The sequence below is a fragment of the Perca fluviatilis genome, chromosome 14 (genome assembly GCF_010015445.1).
Source record: "Perca fluviatilis chromosome 14, GENO_Pfluv_1.0, whole genome shotgun sequence".
Lineage (NCBI taxonomy): Eukaryota > Metazoa > Chordata > Actinopteri > Perciformes > Percidae > Perca > Perca fluviatilis.
Genome location: NC_053125.1, coordinates 7,672,948 through 7,690,273, shown reverse-complemented (window position 1 = coordinate 7,690,273; position 17,326 = coordinate 7,672,948). Strand labels below are relative to the sequence as shown.

Sequence of the window (17,326 nt, the reverse complement as noted above, 5' to 3'; positions counted from 1 at the left end):
TTGCATAACGCCTGGTAAATAAAACATTTTCACGTCAACTTTTGTGCTAGGTATTAAATCTCAATACTTGTGCGAGTGCTGACCAAAATGTATCTGCAGTTTGAATTATCAAAAAGGTGTACCGAGTTAGCATTGAACACATATTTTTTATCAGATATTTCCTGATAAGTCATATCTTATCTTGTTACAAGCCATAACTTCTCCAATTGTATGCTGTAGGCTGCTTGCGTTCACATAAGAGAGCCACAATGTATTGTTTTAGTAATCACTTCTCAGTCACGACGAGACATAATTATTATTATTTTGCTCCTTCAAGTAGAACACGTTTCAGTCAGTGTTGTAATGTAACAAGGTACAAATACTTTGTCACTGTACTCAAGTAGAATATTTACGTATCTGTACTTTACTTAGTTATTTATATTTCCGGAAACTTTTACTTTTACTCCGCTACATTTCCTAAATAAAATGTATACTTTTACTCCACTACATTTCCAGGGGCGTAGCACAACACCCTGGGCCCTATGCATAGGCAGTCCTGATGGGCCCCCATGTTCCTCAACATATATATAATAATAATCGGGCCTCTGTACACATGAATCTGTAGGCCTAGATGTTTATAGGGTAATAACTATTAACCGTAATGCTTAGAGTAGCCTGATAACACACATTTCAAACCTCCTTTCTCAACATTCTCTAGCCTACTTTACTGTGGTTTTCTCTGTACCTTTACTTGCCAACCTGCATACTATGGTGTCTCTCTGATCATCTGGAAATTTATCTGGCCATCCTCTGGCCAAAACTGGTCTGCACTGCTCTGCCTACTTTCCAGTTCCTCATCTCTCATTTCCACACTATGCTCAGAGCTCCCTGCTGTCTTCACTCCCATCATCCTCAATCAGATGTTCTCTATTATCTTTCTCTATGAAGGATACATTTGATGTTAACCGCTTATCCTAACTGTAACTGTTACCGTTTGGCTCAAGGCCGGCAACAAAAGGGAGGTCACACACAGATAGATTAACCAAAAGGTAGTTTATTTAACTAAATATACTAATAACACAAATTAACTAAACAGATATGCAATAGTGGGGTGTGTAAATGTAGTAGACATCAGTTGTCTTTGCCATGTGTGGATGAGTGAATGAATGGTGTGATGTGTGTTGTAAGGTGTACCAAACCAAACAAAGAACAAAATGGTGGATGGATGCAGGAGGACCGGCTGAGAGAGAGTGAGACTCCCAGGAGAGCACTCCCTGGTGGGACAATTTCTGAAACTGAGGGCCATGTGTTTCACAATGTTTCTACTAAATCTGACATAACTATAATGTTGACATGATATGTATCTACCGATGAGCTACCAAGCCTATGACACTGATTAGCCTATTATTGCTAATTATAGACATCATAGCCTATTAATTTAAAATTAAACATGTTTTAAATTAGGCTATTACAATGGTGTGTTGTATGCAAACAGCATTGTTAGTATAGTTTATTTATTTAGCCTTTACCTCAGATTACATGTATAACCGAATTATCATTTTAAAGTGTATGTTCTGCTCTTTCAATGGGTTGTCTTTTAGCAAATGGGTTTGTCCGTTTTTCAGCACTAACGGTCGCGGAGATATTCAAGCAGTTTAGCACCATGGATTTTGTTTTTTAGTTTGTGCTCCCCTTTCTTTGAAAAGAAGTCAGTTACCAATTGTTTCCCCTCATTTTGTTTTCTCTCCTTCTCCTGTCTTACCTTTCTTTTTTGGTAGCATGATTTGACTTTCTTTGAGAAAGACATTTCTACAGCAGAAGTTTGCGCTCCACCAGATGCTCAACTGAACTAACATAAACAAAATGCGTGCATATGGACTAAACCATTTGGCACATTAGCAAGGGGTGGGTGAGACCTTAGATAGTCTTTTTTGTATACAAAATGTAGTCAGTCAATCAACCAAGTTATTCAGCAAATACACTAACTTTTATTTAAATTTAAATAGGAAATGAAAATATTCAGGTAAAATAAAATATATTCCAGACTTTTCAAGGGCCCTCTCTCCCCTTGGGCCCTGGTAATCAGTATTGGTTTTACCCCCAGTCCGACGCCCCTGTACATTTCCCCTAAGCATCTTAGTTACTCGTTACAAAATAAAATCAGAATCAGACTTGTTACACTGGAAAAAAGCAGGTTTAGCGAATCATTGCTCCTAGATTGCAAGTTAATGCACGCTCCATTCCAGTTGGTGACATAATGCCTGTTTGTTGCCAAGCGGCAAAAAAAACATAGGGTTAGGGTTACTAAAGAAGAAGAGGAGGAAGCATAATGACTGATAAGGGCATGGAAGCACCTGCTGCAGGCTCTGCCGCCATGGTAACAGACCATGGCGATGATGATCACCCCGACGACAGTGGTGATGAAGATAACGTAACACGCTTCTGGCCATAAAGTTCATTAGAAAAAGTTTTTTACTTAAAGTGATGGTTTGGAGTAATTTACCCTAGGGTCCTTTGCACCATGACCTCGAGCCAAACACCCCCCCAGAAGCTTTTTTCACCTGGGTCTAACATTGGGCGAGTTAGCGTAGAGTAGCGTTAGCCGCTGATTAGCTTAGCGCAGGGGCTAATGGACCCATGTTTGTATCTCGTAAGTTACCCCACTAATAATACCCGAAATGATACCAAAGGTCTACACTAGTACAAATAGGTTATGCTCTCATAAAACGATGGATTGGAAAGTTTGTAAGTACACCAGAAGTTTATGAACACTTGCCTGCTCTCTTCTGCTCTCTGTTGCTGCTGCTGCTGCTACCTGCAGTTAGACGAGTGCTTAGGGCTGTCTACAAATTACTACACCGAAAAGAGATACAACAAAAATATGTATTAATTTAATGATTAAATAAGGTAATGTCTCCAAACTTACCTCAATTATTACTTGTCTCCTGCTAGTTATATTACAGCACTTACTTTAAAAAATAAGTTAAATTTAAAAATATTTTTGTTGCATCTCTTTTCAGTGTTGTAATTTGTAGATGTCCCTAAGCACTCGTCTCACAGCAGCAACAACAACAGCAGAGAGCAGAAGCCAGCAGGCAAGTGTTATTTACATAAACTTACTTTTGATACTTAAGTACAGTATAAATATATATACAGTATATACTTTAAGACTTTTTACTCAAGTAATATTCTAAAAGGTGACTTTAACTTCTACCAAAGTCATTTTCTGGTACTTGTACTTGTACTCAACTCAAGTATTGCTTTCAAGTACTAGTTTCAGTGCAGGATTGCAGATTGACACCTTGAATTTGTTGGGTCAAATCAAACCATCATATCAGTTAGGGGCTGACACTGACTGGCAGATATCCCCATTAAAATTCACCAGTTTTAAATGTAGGGTAAACACTCACTGGCTATACTGTATCTCTGCAGTGTGAAGTAGGATGCAAAATAACCGACCACACAACTATTCCAAACACGCAGCAACTGTGAATTTCATTTTCTCTCTCTCTCTGTGCTTCACACAGCAATTACTCTCTTTCGCTTGCCTGAGAGGCACGAGAGTCAAACCGGAGAGAGAGAGAGAGAGAGAGAGAGAGAGACGAGGGGAAAAGCACAGAGGAAAGGAACGATGGAGTCCATATTATCGGAGCAGTCGGCCGCAGTGGACGAGCTGGTGGAAGCGAGCATCCAAGCCTTCGGTTGGTCATTTTACACACTGTTTCTTTGAAATAGATAATTACATTTATTTCAAAGGGAGTCAATAAAAAGAAGAATTGTTGCATTATTTTTCATGTAAATCATTTGGAATCTATGTCTTCTGTAGAAATGTTTGCTGTTGTGCATGTTGGTGGTCAGACAACAACTCACACTGACTACCAAAATAGATAATCACTAATTGATATCAGGTGATGAGTGACATCCTATTTTCTTCTTATAGATGAGAGCGGCACTCTGAAGGATGCTTCCTTGGTCCGCATGTTTCTCATGATGCACCCTTGGTATATCCCTTCAACCGACTTGGCTAAGAAGCTAGTGCTCAAGTATCCTTCACCCTTGTTTCCTGCTACCTCAGACATGTATTCTTTGGTTTCCGTCTATATTACGCTTACTGAAAATGGATTCAATGCCAGATCTGTTGTTGTTGTTGTTGTTTATCTTTTTTCTTTTTCCTAAGTCTGTTAAATTTGAATTGGATTTAAAAGAGTTTATTATAGTCTGAAAAGGGGAATTTGCCGCAAAGTTGCACCTTGACTTATCGATAAGATCTCAAGAGGACAGCAGCACTGCTGAGCGCCGAACAAGAATATGCCACCTGGTCAAGTAATAAACTTATTCATTCTTTTACCCCTTCTGGTGCAATTCCTCTCTGAACTTTGGTCTGATGATTCATTCGTGGGTTTGTGAATTGTATAACTTGGCAAAAAGTCACTGTCTATCATCATGTTAACCAACAAAAATCAAGGTCTTAAACTTAGTGTCACAAGTCTATGTCCCTTGCACTAGTTTCCATCCTTTTCATCTCTTTGTTGTGCCTTCCAGGTACTGGATCTCTGAGTTTCCAGCAGAGTTCAATCTGAGCCCGGAGCTGGCCGACCAGATCAAAGACTTTAAAGACCTCTTGACCACCGAGGGCAACGAGAGCCAGAGTCGGCTCATTGACCTCGACAGCGTGTGAGTGAATTGGCTGCTGAAAGCTGTGCCATGTTGTCGACAGCGTGAATGAATGTCTCTGGTCTGTGGGTGTTTATGTCGGCGTGTCCTTTTATTGCCCGTGTTCTCAGTATGCAGGGTCAATGACCTCCTATTCCAATAAAAGCCATTTCTGTGTGACCTCAACTTCCCTTTACAAGGAGCACATTCGTGACTTTTCCTTTCTAGAAATAAATTCTGCATGTGTTGATGAAGTTGAAAACACTTTTTATTAGGGCTGGGGGATATGGAAAAAATCAAGTATCACAATATTTTTGACCAAATATCTCGATATCGAAACAATATTGTAGGGTTGACTAATAGCGCTTTCACAAAAATATTTACACAATTACATTTTTGTCCTCCATGCAGAGCTTTCGCCATAGCCTAAGGAAGTGGCCTGAAGTTTATACTTATACTTGTGTCTTTAAGAGAATAGCAGGGCCGGCATGTGTGTGTGCGTAGGGAGGGTGTGGTAGAGCGAGTGAGAGAGTGACGGCGATTAGCTTAGAGTCGTAGTGAGAGAAACAAAGTGTCTCCCCTGTTCTTTCTGACCACGGCAGGAAATCTGTACCAGGAGAAGTTAACCCTCTCCTTGATTTCATGTTGTTTATGGAGAAGGAGAACCAGGAAATGAGTTGGGGGAAATGCAACGCTACCAAGCCACGGCCGAGCGACGTGTAGTTACATTTTTCGAGAGGTGCACGTCAGGCTACGGCGTAGTGTCCGTATCTACACGTACCTACGTATGTAGCCACGGCCAGTGGTGTAGTCTACGTGATATGCAGGTTTACGCGGTGTACCCACTAAGAAAGCTCCAGGATTTCCATATACCCCACTTAAAAATGCCCAATGACACGCAACAACATACTTTCCATTATATTTTTAATATATATTTTGAATGGTCATCTGTGTTTTTCTTCTTCACATAGGCTAAATAAAGGTATTTCCACCGTAAATTGGTGCATACAAGTGTATCCGAATACAGGAAATGAAGTCGTTGATGCTCAAAACTTCCCTGGGGGAGGACACCCAGACCCTCCACTATAATATGCCCCCGCCCCTCCCCCCCAAAAGGCAGATTCTGGCTAATATATACAGTACAGTATACCCACGACCAATACATTAGACTACACCACTGGCCAAGGTGTAGATTTAACGCAGAAGCATAAATCACTCTTAAGTGGGTGAAGGCCAATAATAAAACAGCTAGAACAGTCTGGTATGTTCAGAAAATTACATCACTTTACTGTAATGCAGCCTGTACCTGCACTTATGCCATATGGTATTACGATATCCAAAATCTAAGACGATATCTAATCTTGTATCACAATGTCAATATAATATTGATAAATTGCCCAGCCCTAGTTTTTATCCAAAAGACCTAAGGAGAGAATTCGTCCATTAAATATTTTTTCTCGTCCCTCTCAGGCCGTCTTATAAATGGAAGCGGCAGGTGACTCAGCGTGTCCCGTCAGTGTCCAAAAAGAGGAAGATGTCCCTGCTGTTTGACCACCTTGATTCCTGTGAACTGGCTGAACACCTGACCTACCTGGAGTACAAATCCTTCTGCAAGATCCTGGTCAGTTTGCCCACAATCTAATGTTTACAGCTCCTAATTTCTTTGAATGCTCTACTAATTTCACCTGCTGCTGGCTCGATAGTTGCTTAGCAATTGCGGTTCAAATCCACTTTAACTGGCAGTAATTACATTTGTTTTCTGGAAACATTTTTGCTCTTTGAGTGTTATTTTGGGAAGCAAAGGCAATGACTGGGTGTGTGCTGATTTAAATGCACGATGATAATTTATTCAAGTGTGATGGTGCTGGTGGCAAGACGGGGGCAGTGGGAGTGATTTGTCTTGGCTTTGTCTTTGTGTCTCTTCTAAAAGATATTCTGGCTCAATATAAAACAAAATAAGCCATGAAATATAAATATAGAGCAGCATTGGTGCAGTCTATAATGATACTCTTCTGCATTTAGACTACTGTAGGTGAAAGCAAATCTGTCTTGTTTTATATTTCCCAGAATAAAGATGGGCTGTAAATCAGCCAGTTGACTGCTTTGTTATCCACATTGCTGCCTTCAAGGACTAGTTCAACAATTTGGTAAATACACTTCCATAGGTAAATCCTTTGGACAGTGCCAAGAAATAGTAAGGCACATGACTCTTGACTTTTGTTACCTTAGGATAGAGCCAGGCTAGCTGTTTTAGGCTGGCTACACACTGCCTGCGTGGTACAAGCGTGGCGTTTCTGCTGCGTGGCGGCTGCATGGATTTTTCTATGTCTTTACACACCAGAAACGTGTCTGACGCGGCACTGCTGCTGCTAGCCTTGTCTGGACACATGTATGTTTCCCACTGATTTACTACACTCAAGCAAACATCAAAATGTCATTTATTAATATGTATTTGTGTCAAATTGACATATAAACATCTTTTCCTATTCTATTTTGCCTGGAAACGCTTCCAACACACTTGCGTGTCGCGTGAAAAATAGGCGTCGGTTCTATTTCTAGCAGGCACGTGTTTTTCGGTGCGCCTGAGACGTGCGTGTCGCGCAGGCAGTGTGTAAGCTCTGACCTGTTAACATGGGAGCTGAAATATGAACGGACACGCCACCCAGCTGACACGCTCACGCGAAGCAGCCAGTGTGTACCTTAGCCTTTCCAGTCTTTATGCTAAGCTGACCAGCTGCTACCTCCAGCTGCATATTTACCATACAGACATGAAAGTGGTATCATCTATGTCTCGTCAGGAAAGCGAATAAGCATATATCCCAAAATGAAAGGGGCATTCCAGCACTTTAGTGTTGCACTATTATTAAGCTGGGAGATATATAGGAGACCAATTAAACTAAAGAATTGTCAAAATCAAGCAGCAGAGCCTGGGATATTCTGAGTTTTGTCTCAAGTGTGGGTCTATCTCAAAAACACTGGATGCCAAATTTCCAATAGTGTCTTTTTTGTGACAGACCTTTTACAACAACATTTCTGAGGAGGATTTTGAGGAAGTATGTTTTTTTTTTAATTTGATATATGAAACTAAATGTGTAATTCTTTTTCCTGCTTTTAGTTTCAGGACTACCACAGCTTTGTGATGCATGGCTGCACAGTGGATAACCCCATCCTGGAGCGTTTCATCACGCTTTTCAACAGCGTCTCCCAATGGATCCAGCTGATGGTGCTCAGCAAGCCCACCGCCCCGCAGAGAGCCGCCGTCATCTCCCACTTCATCAGAGTGGCACAGGTCTGTCTGCGGGGCCCTTTAAGGCTGTTTACTGCTGAGGTTTTAAGACAGAGATGGCGGGGTGGGGGCTTCAGGGTGCATATAGAAGCAGACAGACTGCCTGGAGCCACAAAGAAAGAGGGGAGAAAGTCGTAGAAAGGTGAATTAGAGATGTGATGAAGAGAGAAGAGGGAAAAGTCACAGTGAAGCCTAGATGACAACACACACACACACACACACACACACACATACACACGCATGATCATTTCCCATTTTGTGGCACAAAGAAAAGAAAAAGTGAATTTAATTTAAAAAGGCTTTAGAGGTATTAGCATGTTAAGATGACGACTGGGAGCTCTTTCGCATAATGCTGCTGTCAGAGGAAAGCGTCTCTAGGAATTAAGAAAGTCTTGTTTTAGCTGGGTAATAAGGCATTTCTTGGCATTATCCAAAGGTTTTTATGGGCCAAAGGGGTTGTAAAATTATTTAAAACAATGGAGGACCATGTAAAAATGTATTTGGAAGAATACAACTCACCTAAATAGAGATACACAATTTTGACAGTTCACGGACAATAAAATGCAACAATATTCCCAAAATTGAAGCTGAGCTATTTGGGGAAAAGAATAGAAAATTAAGACAGAGTGTGTCATCAATTCATTATACAGTATGTACTGTAAGGCAAGGCAAGGCAAGGCAGCTTTATTTGTATAGCACATTTCAGCAACAGGGCAATTCAAAGTGCTTTACATAAAACATTAAAGAGCAGTAAGAAAACAATTAAAAACAATTTAAAAACATTAATAAACAAATTAAAAACATTAAAAGACAAGAATAAAATTGATAGTGCAGTATAAGAATAAAAGTTACAGTGCAGTATAAGAAATTAAAGTTAATAAAATAGATTATTTAAAGAAAAGCAACATCCAAAAGATAGGTCTTTAGCTTAGATTTAAAAGAACTGAGAGTTGCAGCGGACCTGCAGGTTTCTGGGAGTTTGTTCCAGATATGTGGAGCATAAAAACTGAACGCTGCTTCCCCCTGTTTAGTTCTGACTCTGGGTACAACAAGTAGACCTGTCCCAGACGACCTGAGAGGTCTGGGTGGGTCATAGTGTAGTAGCAGATCAGAAATGTATTTTGCCCCTAAATCGTTTAGTGATTTATAAACCAGTAAAAGTATTTTGAAATCAATTCTTTGAGGCACTGGAAGCCAGTGTAGAGACTTCAGTACTGGAGTGATGTGATCCACTTTCTTGGTTTTAGTGAGGACTCGAGCAGCAGCGTTCTGAATCAGCTGCAGCTGTCTGATTGATTTTTTGGGGAGACCTGTAAAGACACCGTTACAGTAGTCAAGTCTACTGAAGATAAAAGCATGGACAAGTTTTTCCATATCCTGCTGAGACATAAGTCCTTTAACTCTTGATATATTTTTAAGGTGATAATAGGCTGATTTTTTTATTATGTTAATGTGGCTTTTAAAATTCAGGTCTGAGTCCATGACTACACCAAGATTACACTGAATTCAATGATGCATCCTACAATAGAGGGATCAGTGGAGAGTGGATGCAGGTGGCATGACTCATAGCTGCATATACAAGTTCAGGTACAGAAAGGGAATGAAAGGTGGGAGAGAAACAAACAATTTTTTGAACATGAGCCATTATAATAGTACAATAGATGTCTGTATATTTAATGTAAACACTAGGGCTGTCAATCCATTAAAACATTGAATGGTGATTACTCACATGATTGTCCATAGATTGCTAAACAACAGTGGGCACAACTGGAGTCACATGTGCAGAACTCAGACTACAGTCTGCACAGCAGCAGTTCATGTGGACCAAACTCTAGTTCGTTTTTCATTGCTTGAACACAGTTTTCAAAACTCTACGCTCTTATCCCATGGCTTTAACCACAACGTGCACAAAACTGTGGATTCACAGCATTTTGATCAAATGCTAACACACTGCTGTCAAAACTTATTCTTAAAACGTAGTCTTATTTTAGACTAGTTAGCGAACATATATGGTATTTATATAGAAAAAACATAGCCTTTTTATGTATACAAACACCAAATAAGAATAAAACAATTCTACACTGTACCGTTTGAGAGAAACAGGTAAAAGAGCAAAGATACCAATATGTCCAGGTAAGATGTCTGAGGTTATGAACACAGCTATAAAAAAAATATGTGAAAAACACTATATCTTTACTATAGTAAAACTGCATTCTTACTGTTTTTCAGAAAGTAATGGAGGTGAAAGCAATGGAAACACCACACTCATTTGTATTTGTAGATGATGCAGACATCCAATGTGATGAAGAAAACTTGCCGCAATAATGCTGGAGAGAGGCAGGATCAGTCACACTATTCTTTGTTACTGTTATGTACCTTTAGTTTTTGTTCCAGTAATTCCATAAATTACTAGAGATAAAATACTATATTGAAGCAAACTGCTGCTTTGCATTCCTTCTTGTTTACCTTACAAAAAATTGGTATATTACATAAAATCTATATCTTTTCTTGTTCTCATATTATACTTTTTGGCTTTATCCCCTTTCCTTTATTGTGTTATATATCTTTTTTTGCGCACGTTATAGGTTTACAAAGTGAAAAAGCCCAAAGTCCACCCCAAAGGGACTTACCATCTCCAACAGAAAACACTGTTCACAAACTGCTACAAACAGCTCTATTGTAGTCCAGCCTTTACTTCAGAGACAAACGTGGATCACTTTGTAACACACGTTATAATGCTCACCTAGCTGCTAGCGTGGCACGCCCTCATACTCTGCTTCTGACTGGCTAGTAGTCCTTACCTAGGTACTGCACTCACATGTGCTACTCCCAACAACTATGGAACAAAAGTGAGATGTCACACAGGGTGAAAAGAGGAGCTGCAGCAATGTGTAGTACAACAAATATATGGCGATTTCTGAAAATTAAACCACATAAACCTATTCTGGTACAACCTCTAAATACAATTATGTCCTGAAAATGAGCATAATATGAGCACTTTTAAGAGAAAGTGTGTTCTGAGTGACAGTGTGTGTTATCTCAGTGAGGATTGTGCATAGTGTTTGGCTGCACTGAGCCTGTTCTGAGACGTGAGAAGAGTTGTGTTGCTTAGACTGAGTTTTGCAGCTGATGTGAACTGTTTAGCTCAGGTGACTGTTGGTAGTGCAGACTGTAGTTAGAGTTTTGCACATGTGGCTTCAGTTGTGCCCAGTGTCGTTTAGCAATAAAAAAAACCTGTAACTCGAGATTAATCGCAAATTAATCGCACATTTTGTATCTATTCTATATGTAAATGTACATTTATCTGCTCTAAATGTAATTTAAAAGAGATATTTTTCAAGCTTTTAATGCTCCAGTGGCATTTGAGACTCAACGTTCTCAACGTTACGATGGTAACACATCGACATCACATCAAATAACTTTAGTCTTGTGGAGAGAACCATCTGGCTTTGACACTCAAGTTGCCGTTCAAAAGTCCCTTTTCTTTATCCCTTTCTGCTCAAATAGGGTTGTTTCTCCTAGTTACCCACAACGTAACTGCTGCATCGCTTCCTGATTTCCCAAACTACGGAGCGGCCCGAGGCCCATATCACAGAAGGCAAAATACAGTTTTTGCCGATGGCTTACGCACTGAAATCAAACGTATTCCACAATTATCAAAACCTTACACTCAAGGAGCAAAACATTAGCCCAGATGTGCACCAAAATGTCAGCCTCACACTTTTTGGAAAACAATACACACAGTGATTTGCAAAACCCTAAACACACTTGTACACATTAGACACAGAAGTATATCATGATGTCACTTCCTTGCAATTCCAAAGCAGTGACTGTCAAATGACCACACCTATGAGCCAATCTGTGAAATACAGCCATCAGGTGCGCAAACACATGATTGCACACCAAACAGGTTTAAGCACTTTAAAAAATGCAGCAGGTCAGTCTAGTATTTTCTGTACTGTATTTTCAGATCATTTATGTTTACTGTAATTGTAACCTGTACTGGATACAGTATTTTATGTCTGTTGTTTGCTGAGCTAACAGTGTTATGCACACTACTGTTGTAGCTGTACGAAAACTGGGACATGTTGTTGTTGTGATTCTCCATGTTGACATGTTGACTGATTTGGGTTTATGGAGAGAAATGAATTATATTTTCCTCAGTCTGCAGCATTGGTCTTGAGTAGCGTTTAGTGAACTTATTGTATAAATTTGCACTTTCTCTGTGTACTTCATTTGCAGTACTCTAATCACTGAGAAGTAGAATTGCTAAAAGAGATTTAGGTCAGCCACAGCAGTGTGTAACTGGTTCAAACCGGTAACAAAATATGTGTTTTGTAAATTATTGTATAGTCTTTGCAAGAGTGTATTTCATTTTGCAAATGGTCTGAGGTATTCTGCTAATTGTGTGTGTGGTTGTGCTAATTGTGTGTAGTGTTTTAAAAGAAAAAATCGGTCCCTGTTTTCAAAATAGTGCTTAAGCAATCGAAGAGAAAGGAATTTGCGTTCACTCATTATTATCGCGTTCATTTTGACAGCCCTCGTAAACACCAAAGATTTCAATCTCAGAGGAGGATTCATCTTCTAGGGACCGTGGATGAACACAAATGTCATGGCAGTCCATCCAATAATGGATCAAAGTGGTGGGCCGACCCTAGAGCCACGATACTACCGAGGCTATGAATCCTTTTCCGGCAAGTACAGCCGTGACTGGGAAGTCCAGCCTTCTCTTTACTGAGTGCTCACTCATTCCTCTTTGGGAGACAGTTGTCGTTTGCACACTGGCCTGATAAACTATTGCCGTTTACAAAGGTTCCCCCCCCTGTGTTTAAGCCCAAATGAAAGTTAAGGTGAAAGTTGTATCTGTCCATCTATCCATGTATCTCTTTATTCCTATGCTCATCAACTGGATTCATCTACGGTCATCTACAGGTCAATCTTAGTTTAGTCTGGTCCCTCCCTACCAATTCCCAAACAAAGTTTCCAGCTTGTTGCCTTATATGGTTCTCTGCCCATATGTCTGGACACTGCCGTCCTTTCACTACAGAGACATCCCTTTAAATGCCGTCCTGGGCTTCACTGTAATTGACATAATTTCAGTTTGATGTTATCATCTGGTCTGCCAGATGGGCTGGGATCTCCCTCTATGTGTCAATTCACTCATCTCCCCCGTGCGAGGGAGCTGCAGTCGGCTGTTGGAAAATAATATTCATCCTATAGCCTGCAGTGCAATGGGAATGCATCCTCATTACGCATTGCCAGTCTGCTCCTGGATTGATACCCATTTTCTACCCTACCCTTCGCTTCAGCTGCAAAACAAACTTCTGTCCCTCATCATTTATTTAAGGGTGACTCAGCAGGTTTCAACACCTCTCTCTGTCTTAATACACAAGCACCTCCAACACCTCAGCAGATCTCTCTCTTGTCTCGCTTGTTTCACCCTCCTTGCTATTAAAGTGCCCATATTATGAAAAAAACACTTTTTCTGGGATTTGGGGTGTTATTTTGTGTCTCTGGTGTTTCCACATGCATACAAACTTGGAAAAAAAATCATCCATGCTGTTTTGAGTGAGATACGGTTTCTGAATGTCCTTAACTTCAGTCTCCGGGTGAGCTGGTCAAAATCATCACCATGCTATGCTAGCGCTAGCATGCTAGCGGTTAGCCCCCTCGTTCTCAATGGCAAAACACTGCTACAACACACACAAGTTCACCATAATCTACAAAAGAACAACCTACATGTCCCTGTTCTGCAGGTATTCCACGCAAAGTTGCAAGTGTGCCCTCGTTTAGAAGAAGTCTCCCAGCTAATCCTGCCTTGTGCAGCCCTAAGTTGGAGCAACAAACAGCTAGCTGAAGCTACTGTGCATGTGCGAATCCCAACAAAGATGGTACAGAAGTAAGATGTCTCACTCTGTAGCTAAAACAGAGACCTGAACACACAGGGTGAAAAGAGGAGCTGCAGCAATGTGCAGTACAACAGAAATATGGTGTTTTTTGAAAATTAAACCATGTAAACCTCTTCTGGTCCAACCTCAAAATACAATTATGAACCTGAAAATGAGCATAATATGGGCACTTTAAACAGTGTTTCGTGAAGCTTTGACAGTGTTGTGGTGAAGATAGATGCTGATTCTGACCAGCCTTGATGTGCGGATAAATGGGAATCACCTCCTCTGATCTCCTTTTTATCCAGAATCCAGAATCATCTCTGTCTTTTATGCATCTCTCAGATTATTAAGTAAAATAGTGCTAGCCATAGTGCTAATTAGCATATTTTAGCATGCAAACGCGCTAAAATAAGATGTAAAGATCAGCATGTTAGCATTGTCGTTGGGAGCACTTTAGCATGCTGACGTTAGCATTTAGCTCAAAGCACTGCTGCGCCTGAGGAGAGCCTCACAGAGCAGAGTCTTGTTACAAGAAGGCATTGTTTAAAAAAATGACGTGAGTCAAATCTGTCCATGCATGCTCCTATTTATAACTTTTCACATACTCTACTGGCAGTTTAAACAGTGGGCAGTGTGTCCACATAATGATAATCAGTGGTTCCCTCTTTAGATGTAGTGCCCAGAGGTCATTTTGGACTGTGCTATTGACACAGAAGGGCTGAACATTTGGGCGGATAAATCAGAGACAGCCCATCCCAGCTGGAAATCCCGTCGTCAATTCTTTGCCAGTTTGTAATGCCCAGTGCGAGCACATGCAGGGACAAAAAACAATGTTCAAGCTGATTTCAAATGTATTTAGAGTCAGCACAGAAGGTAGCCTTGACATACTTGACATTTCCCAAAGCTTCCCTCAGGGTGCGCCAGTCGTGTCCCATTTCAGCTTCCTGTTGGGAGCGCATTACAAATGACTCATGTTCATTAAACTTGAGTGCACAGACTTGCGTAATAATTTAAAATGCAAAAAAACATAATTCTCATTGAAAAGCTCCATTTCACAATCTGTTCTGTGTGTACTTGTCTGTGCGTTCAGCCTTTGATAAATAGCCCCATCACCAGTAGGATGTGTAAAAAACAATCTCCCAGGCCTAGCATGTATTTTACACCCAGTGAAAAAGCCCTGGCATGTTGACAGTGAAACCTTTTTCAGGCTTCGCTGACGGACAGGCTACATGCGAGTGCAGTTTGAGCAACAACGTACTCTGCGGAAGCCGGGCTGCCCTCCACACTGCTTTGCCCATTGATTCCAAAGGGTGTTTGAGCTGAATCAAATGATCGAATCCGGCAGCCCTCCCACACAGCTGCGACCCCACTGATTTTCTGCGAGATGCCACGCAGGCTGAAGGGCAGGGGGGAAGCCCTGCGGAGTGCCATTCACAAAGTGTTAGCTTAAGTTTGACATGGACAGGTTAAAGCATTCGGTAATAACTCGGTGAACTCACTATAGGTTCTGTGCGGATGTGGGCTGCTGAACACTTGCCTCTGGCTTTATATTTTGCTTCTACTTTTTTTTTTTTTTCCTGCATCTATCCGACTCCTTATGCTGTAAATCTTTTTTTAAACCTGAACCAGCTTCTCTCTTTCGCTCTCCTTAAAATCCTTTTTAGCAGTGGCTCACACATCCACTCACCGTCTCCTCTTTCACCCTCACTCCTGATCATAGGCATTGATTTCAGGGGGGATGCAGGGGATATGTCTGCACCTCCCACCCCCAATATTTAGAAGAGGTAGATTTGTCCCCCTCAAAAAAAATGAAAGAACCCACTCTAAAGACGTAAAAATAACCCTTCAGGGGGCTCAAACATGTAAATGTATGTAAATATATGTTTTCTAATGATTTCAGTTTTGGGGAACACCCCAAGACCCCCTTGTTATAATGTGTCCCCCAATGTTGAAACAAAACCTATAGCCTTGCTCCTAATATGTGCCTCCTTGTCGTCCACAGAAGCTGCTGCAGCTACAGAACTTCAACACGCTGATGGCTGTGGTGGGCGGCCTCAGCAACAGCTCCATCTCTCGCCTCAAAGACACGCAGAGCCACATCAGCGCCGAGACCAACAAGGTGCAGTAGCTGATACCGCCCCCCCCCCCCACCCCCTCCCAACCCCCACAAACCATCACTGATCTCTTTCTGGCATCCACAGCCTGACACTGAGCACACAAATTCAATGTTCACTGCATGCCGATGCACTTAGCTAACAAGTGATATTACATCTTGATTCAGTAATCCACATCTCCCTTCTGTGTGAGCTGCCAAGCTTCCTACACATTGGCTTTTTAGTATGAAAGTATGAATTTGAGCTACATAAATGGGAAGTTGAATGCTACTGTTGTCTTGTCAGTTATGTAAGTCCATCTGGAGCAAAGGTTTTCCAGAATGTACTCGATTCTTCCAAACAAATCTCTCTTGCGAGAGGCTTTCTGTTTCCTGCCAACTCTCGTCTCATCCCCTTTTCCATTTCGTCCACCCACGAATGAGTGTTGTCCTCCTGTGCTCACTCAGGTTTTTAACAACCTCATTGAACTGGTGACTTCATGTGGGAACTACAGTCAGTACCGCAAGCGCTTCTCCGAGTGCTCGGGCTTCCGATTCCCCATCCTCGGCGTGCACCTGAAAGATCTGATAGCCGTGCACGTGGCGCTGCCTGACTGGGCCGACAAAGAGAAAACGCGGGTCAACCTGACTAAGACCCAACAGCTGTACGCCATCCTCCAGGAGCTGGCGCTGATCCAGACCACGCCGCCTCACGTCGACGCCAACACAGACCTGCTCAACCTGCTCACGGTGAGTGCAGAGAGCGGCCAGAATGTGCATGTGTTAGGCCTGTAACAATATTACATAATTGTCTAATTGTCAATCTTTTTTTTTTTTTACATAATCACAGTTTCTTTGTTTAACCGTAAGTAATTGCTAACATTAGCTAAGGTCTTAAGGCGTATGAATGGTAATTGTTGATTTTGTTTAGATATGCCAAATTTTAATTATATAAGTGATTATTGGTCGGACTATATAATTCTTAAAGTCAGAATTCTGAGATTAAACTCAGAACTCAAATACATTTTTTTCACATGTGGCCCTAATCCTCTTCCGTAGGCACTTGACCCGCTACACGTTCATAGCAACACAAATGACATAGGCTGTGTATTTGTGGTATTACATTATCTGGGTCACATAACAATGATATAACCAAAAGATGTGTCCTGGAATTCATTCAAAACTTTAATTTGTTTAAAAAAGTAATGGATACATTTTTTTATTTGACTGAAAGAGACAATTACATTGTTAGTCGCAATTATTTCTGAGACAATTAATTGTACAGCAAAATTTTGAATTGTTACAGCTCTATGCATGTGCAGCGTCTAAGACGTTTGAAGATGTACCTGTGAAGAACAGCTTGCACTGGGTAAAATCAGGTCCTGATTTAGATGCTGTGAGTTTGCTGCTCATCATCAAGTGCAG

General features: G+C 41.0%; 1 protein-coding gene across 6 annotated transcripts in view; it reads left to right on the top strand.

Moving 5' to 3' along the window:
• The window catches only part of LOC120572295 (RAS guanyl-releasing protein 2-like), a 54,632-nt gene that overhangs the window by 13,345 nt on the left and 23,961 nt on the right, over positions 1–17,326 (top strand). For 3 of the 6 annotated variants that reach the window (XM_039821550.1, XM_039821545.1, XM_039821544.1), the window contains exons 2-9: positions 3,507–3,680; positions 3,920–4,022; positions 4,246–4,302; positions 4,522–4,653; positions 6,103–6,253; positions 7,748–7,921; positions 15,812–15,928; positions 16,370–16,651. In XM_039821550.1, the coding sequence (XP_039677484.1) occupies positions 3,611–3,680; positions 3,920–4,022; positions 4,246–4,302; positions 4,522–4,653; positions 6,103–6,253; positions 7,748–7,921; positions 15,812–15,928; positions 16,370–16,651 (1,086 nt within the window). In that variant the 5' untranslated portion in view covers positions 3,507–3,610. Of the gene's footprint in view, positions 1–3,033; positions 3,075–3,506; positions 3,681–3,919; positions 4,023–4,245; positions 4,303–4,521; positions 4,654–6,102; positions 6,254–7,747; positions 7,922–15,811; positions 15,929–16,369; positions 16,652–17,326 lie in introns of those variants that run through there. The other 3 variants (XM_039821548.1, XM_039821546.1, XM_039821549.1) reach the window with 2 other exon arrangements.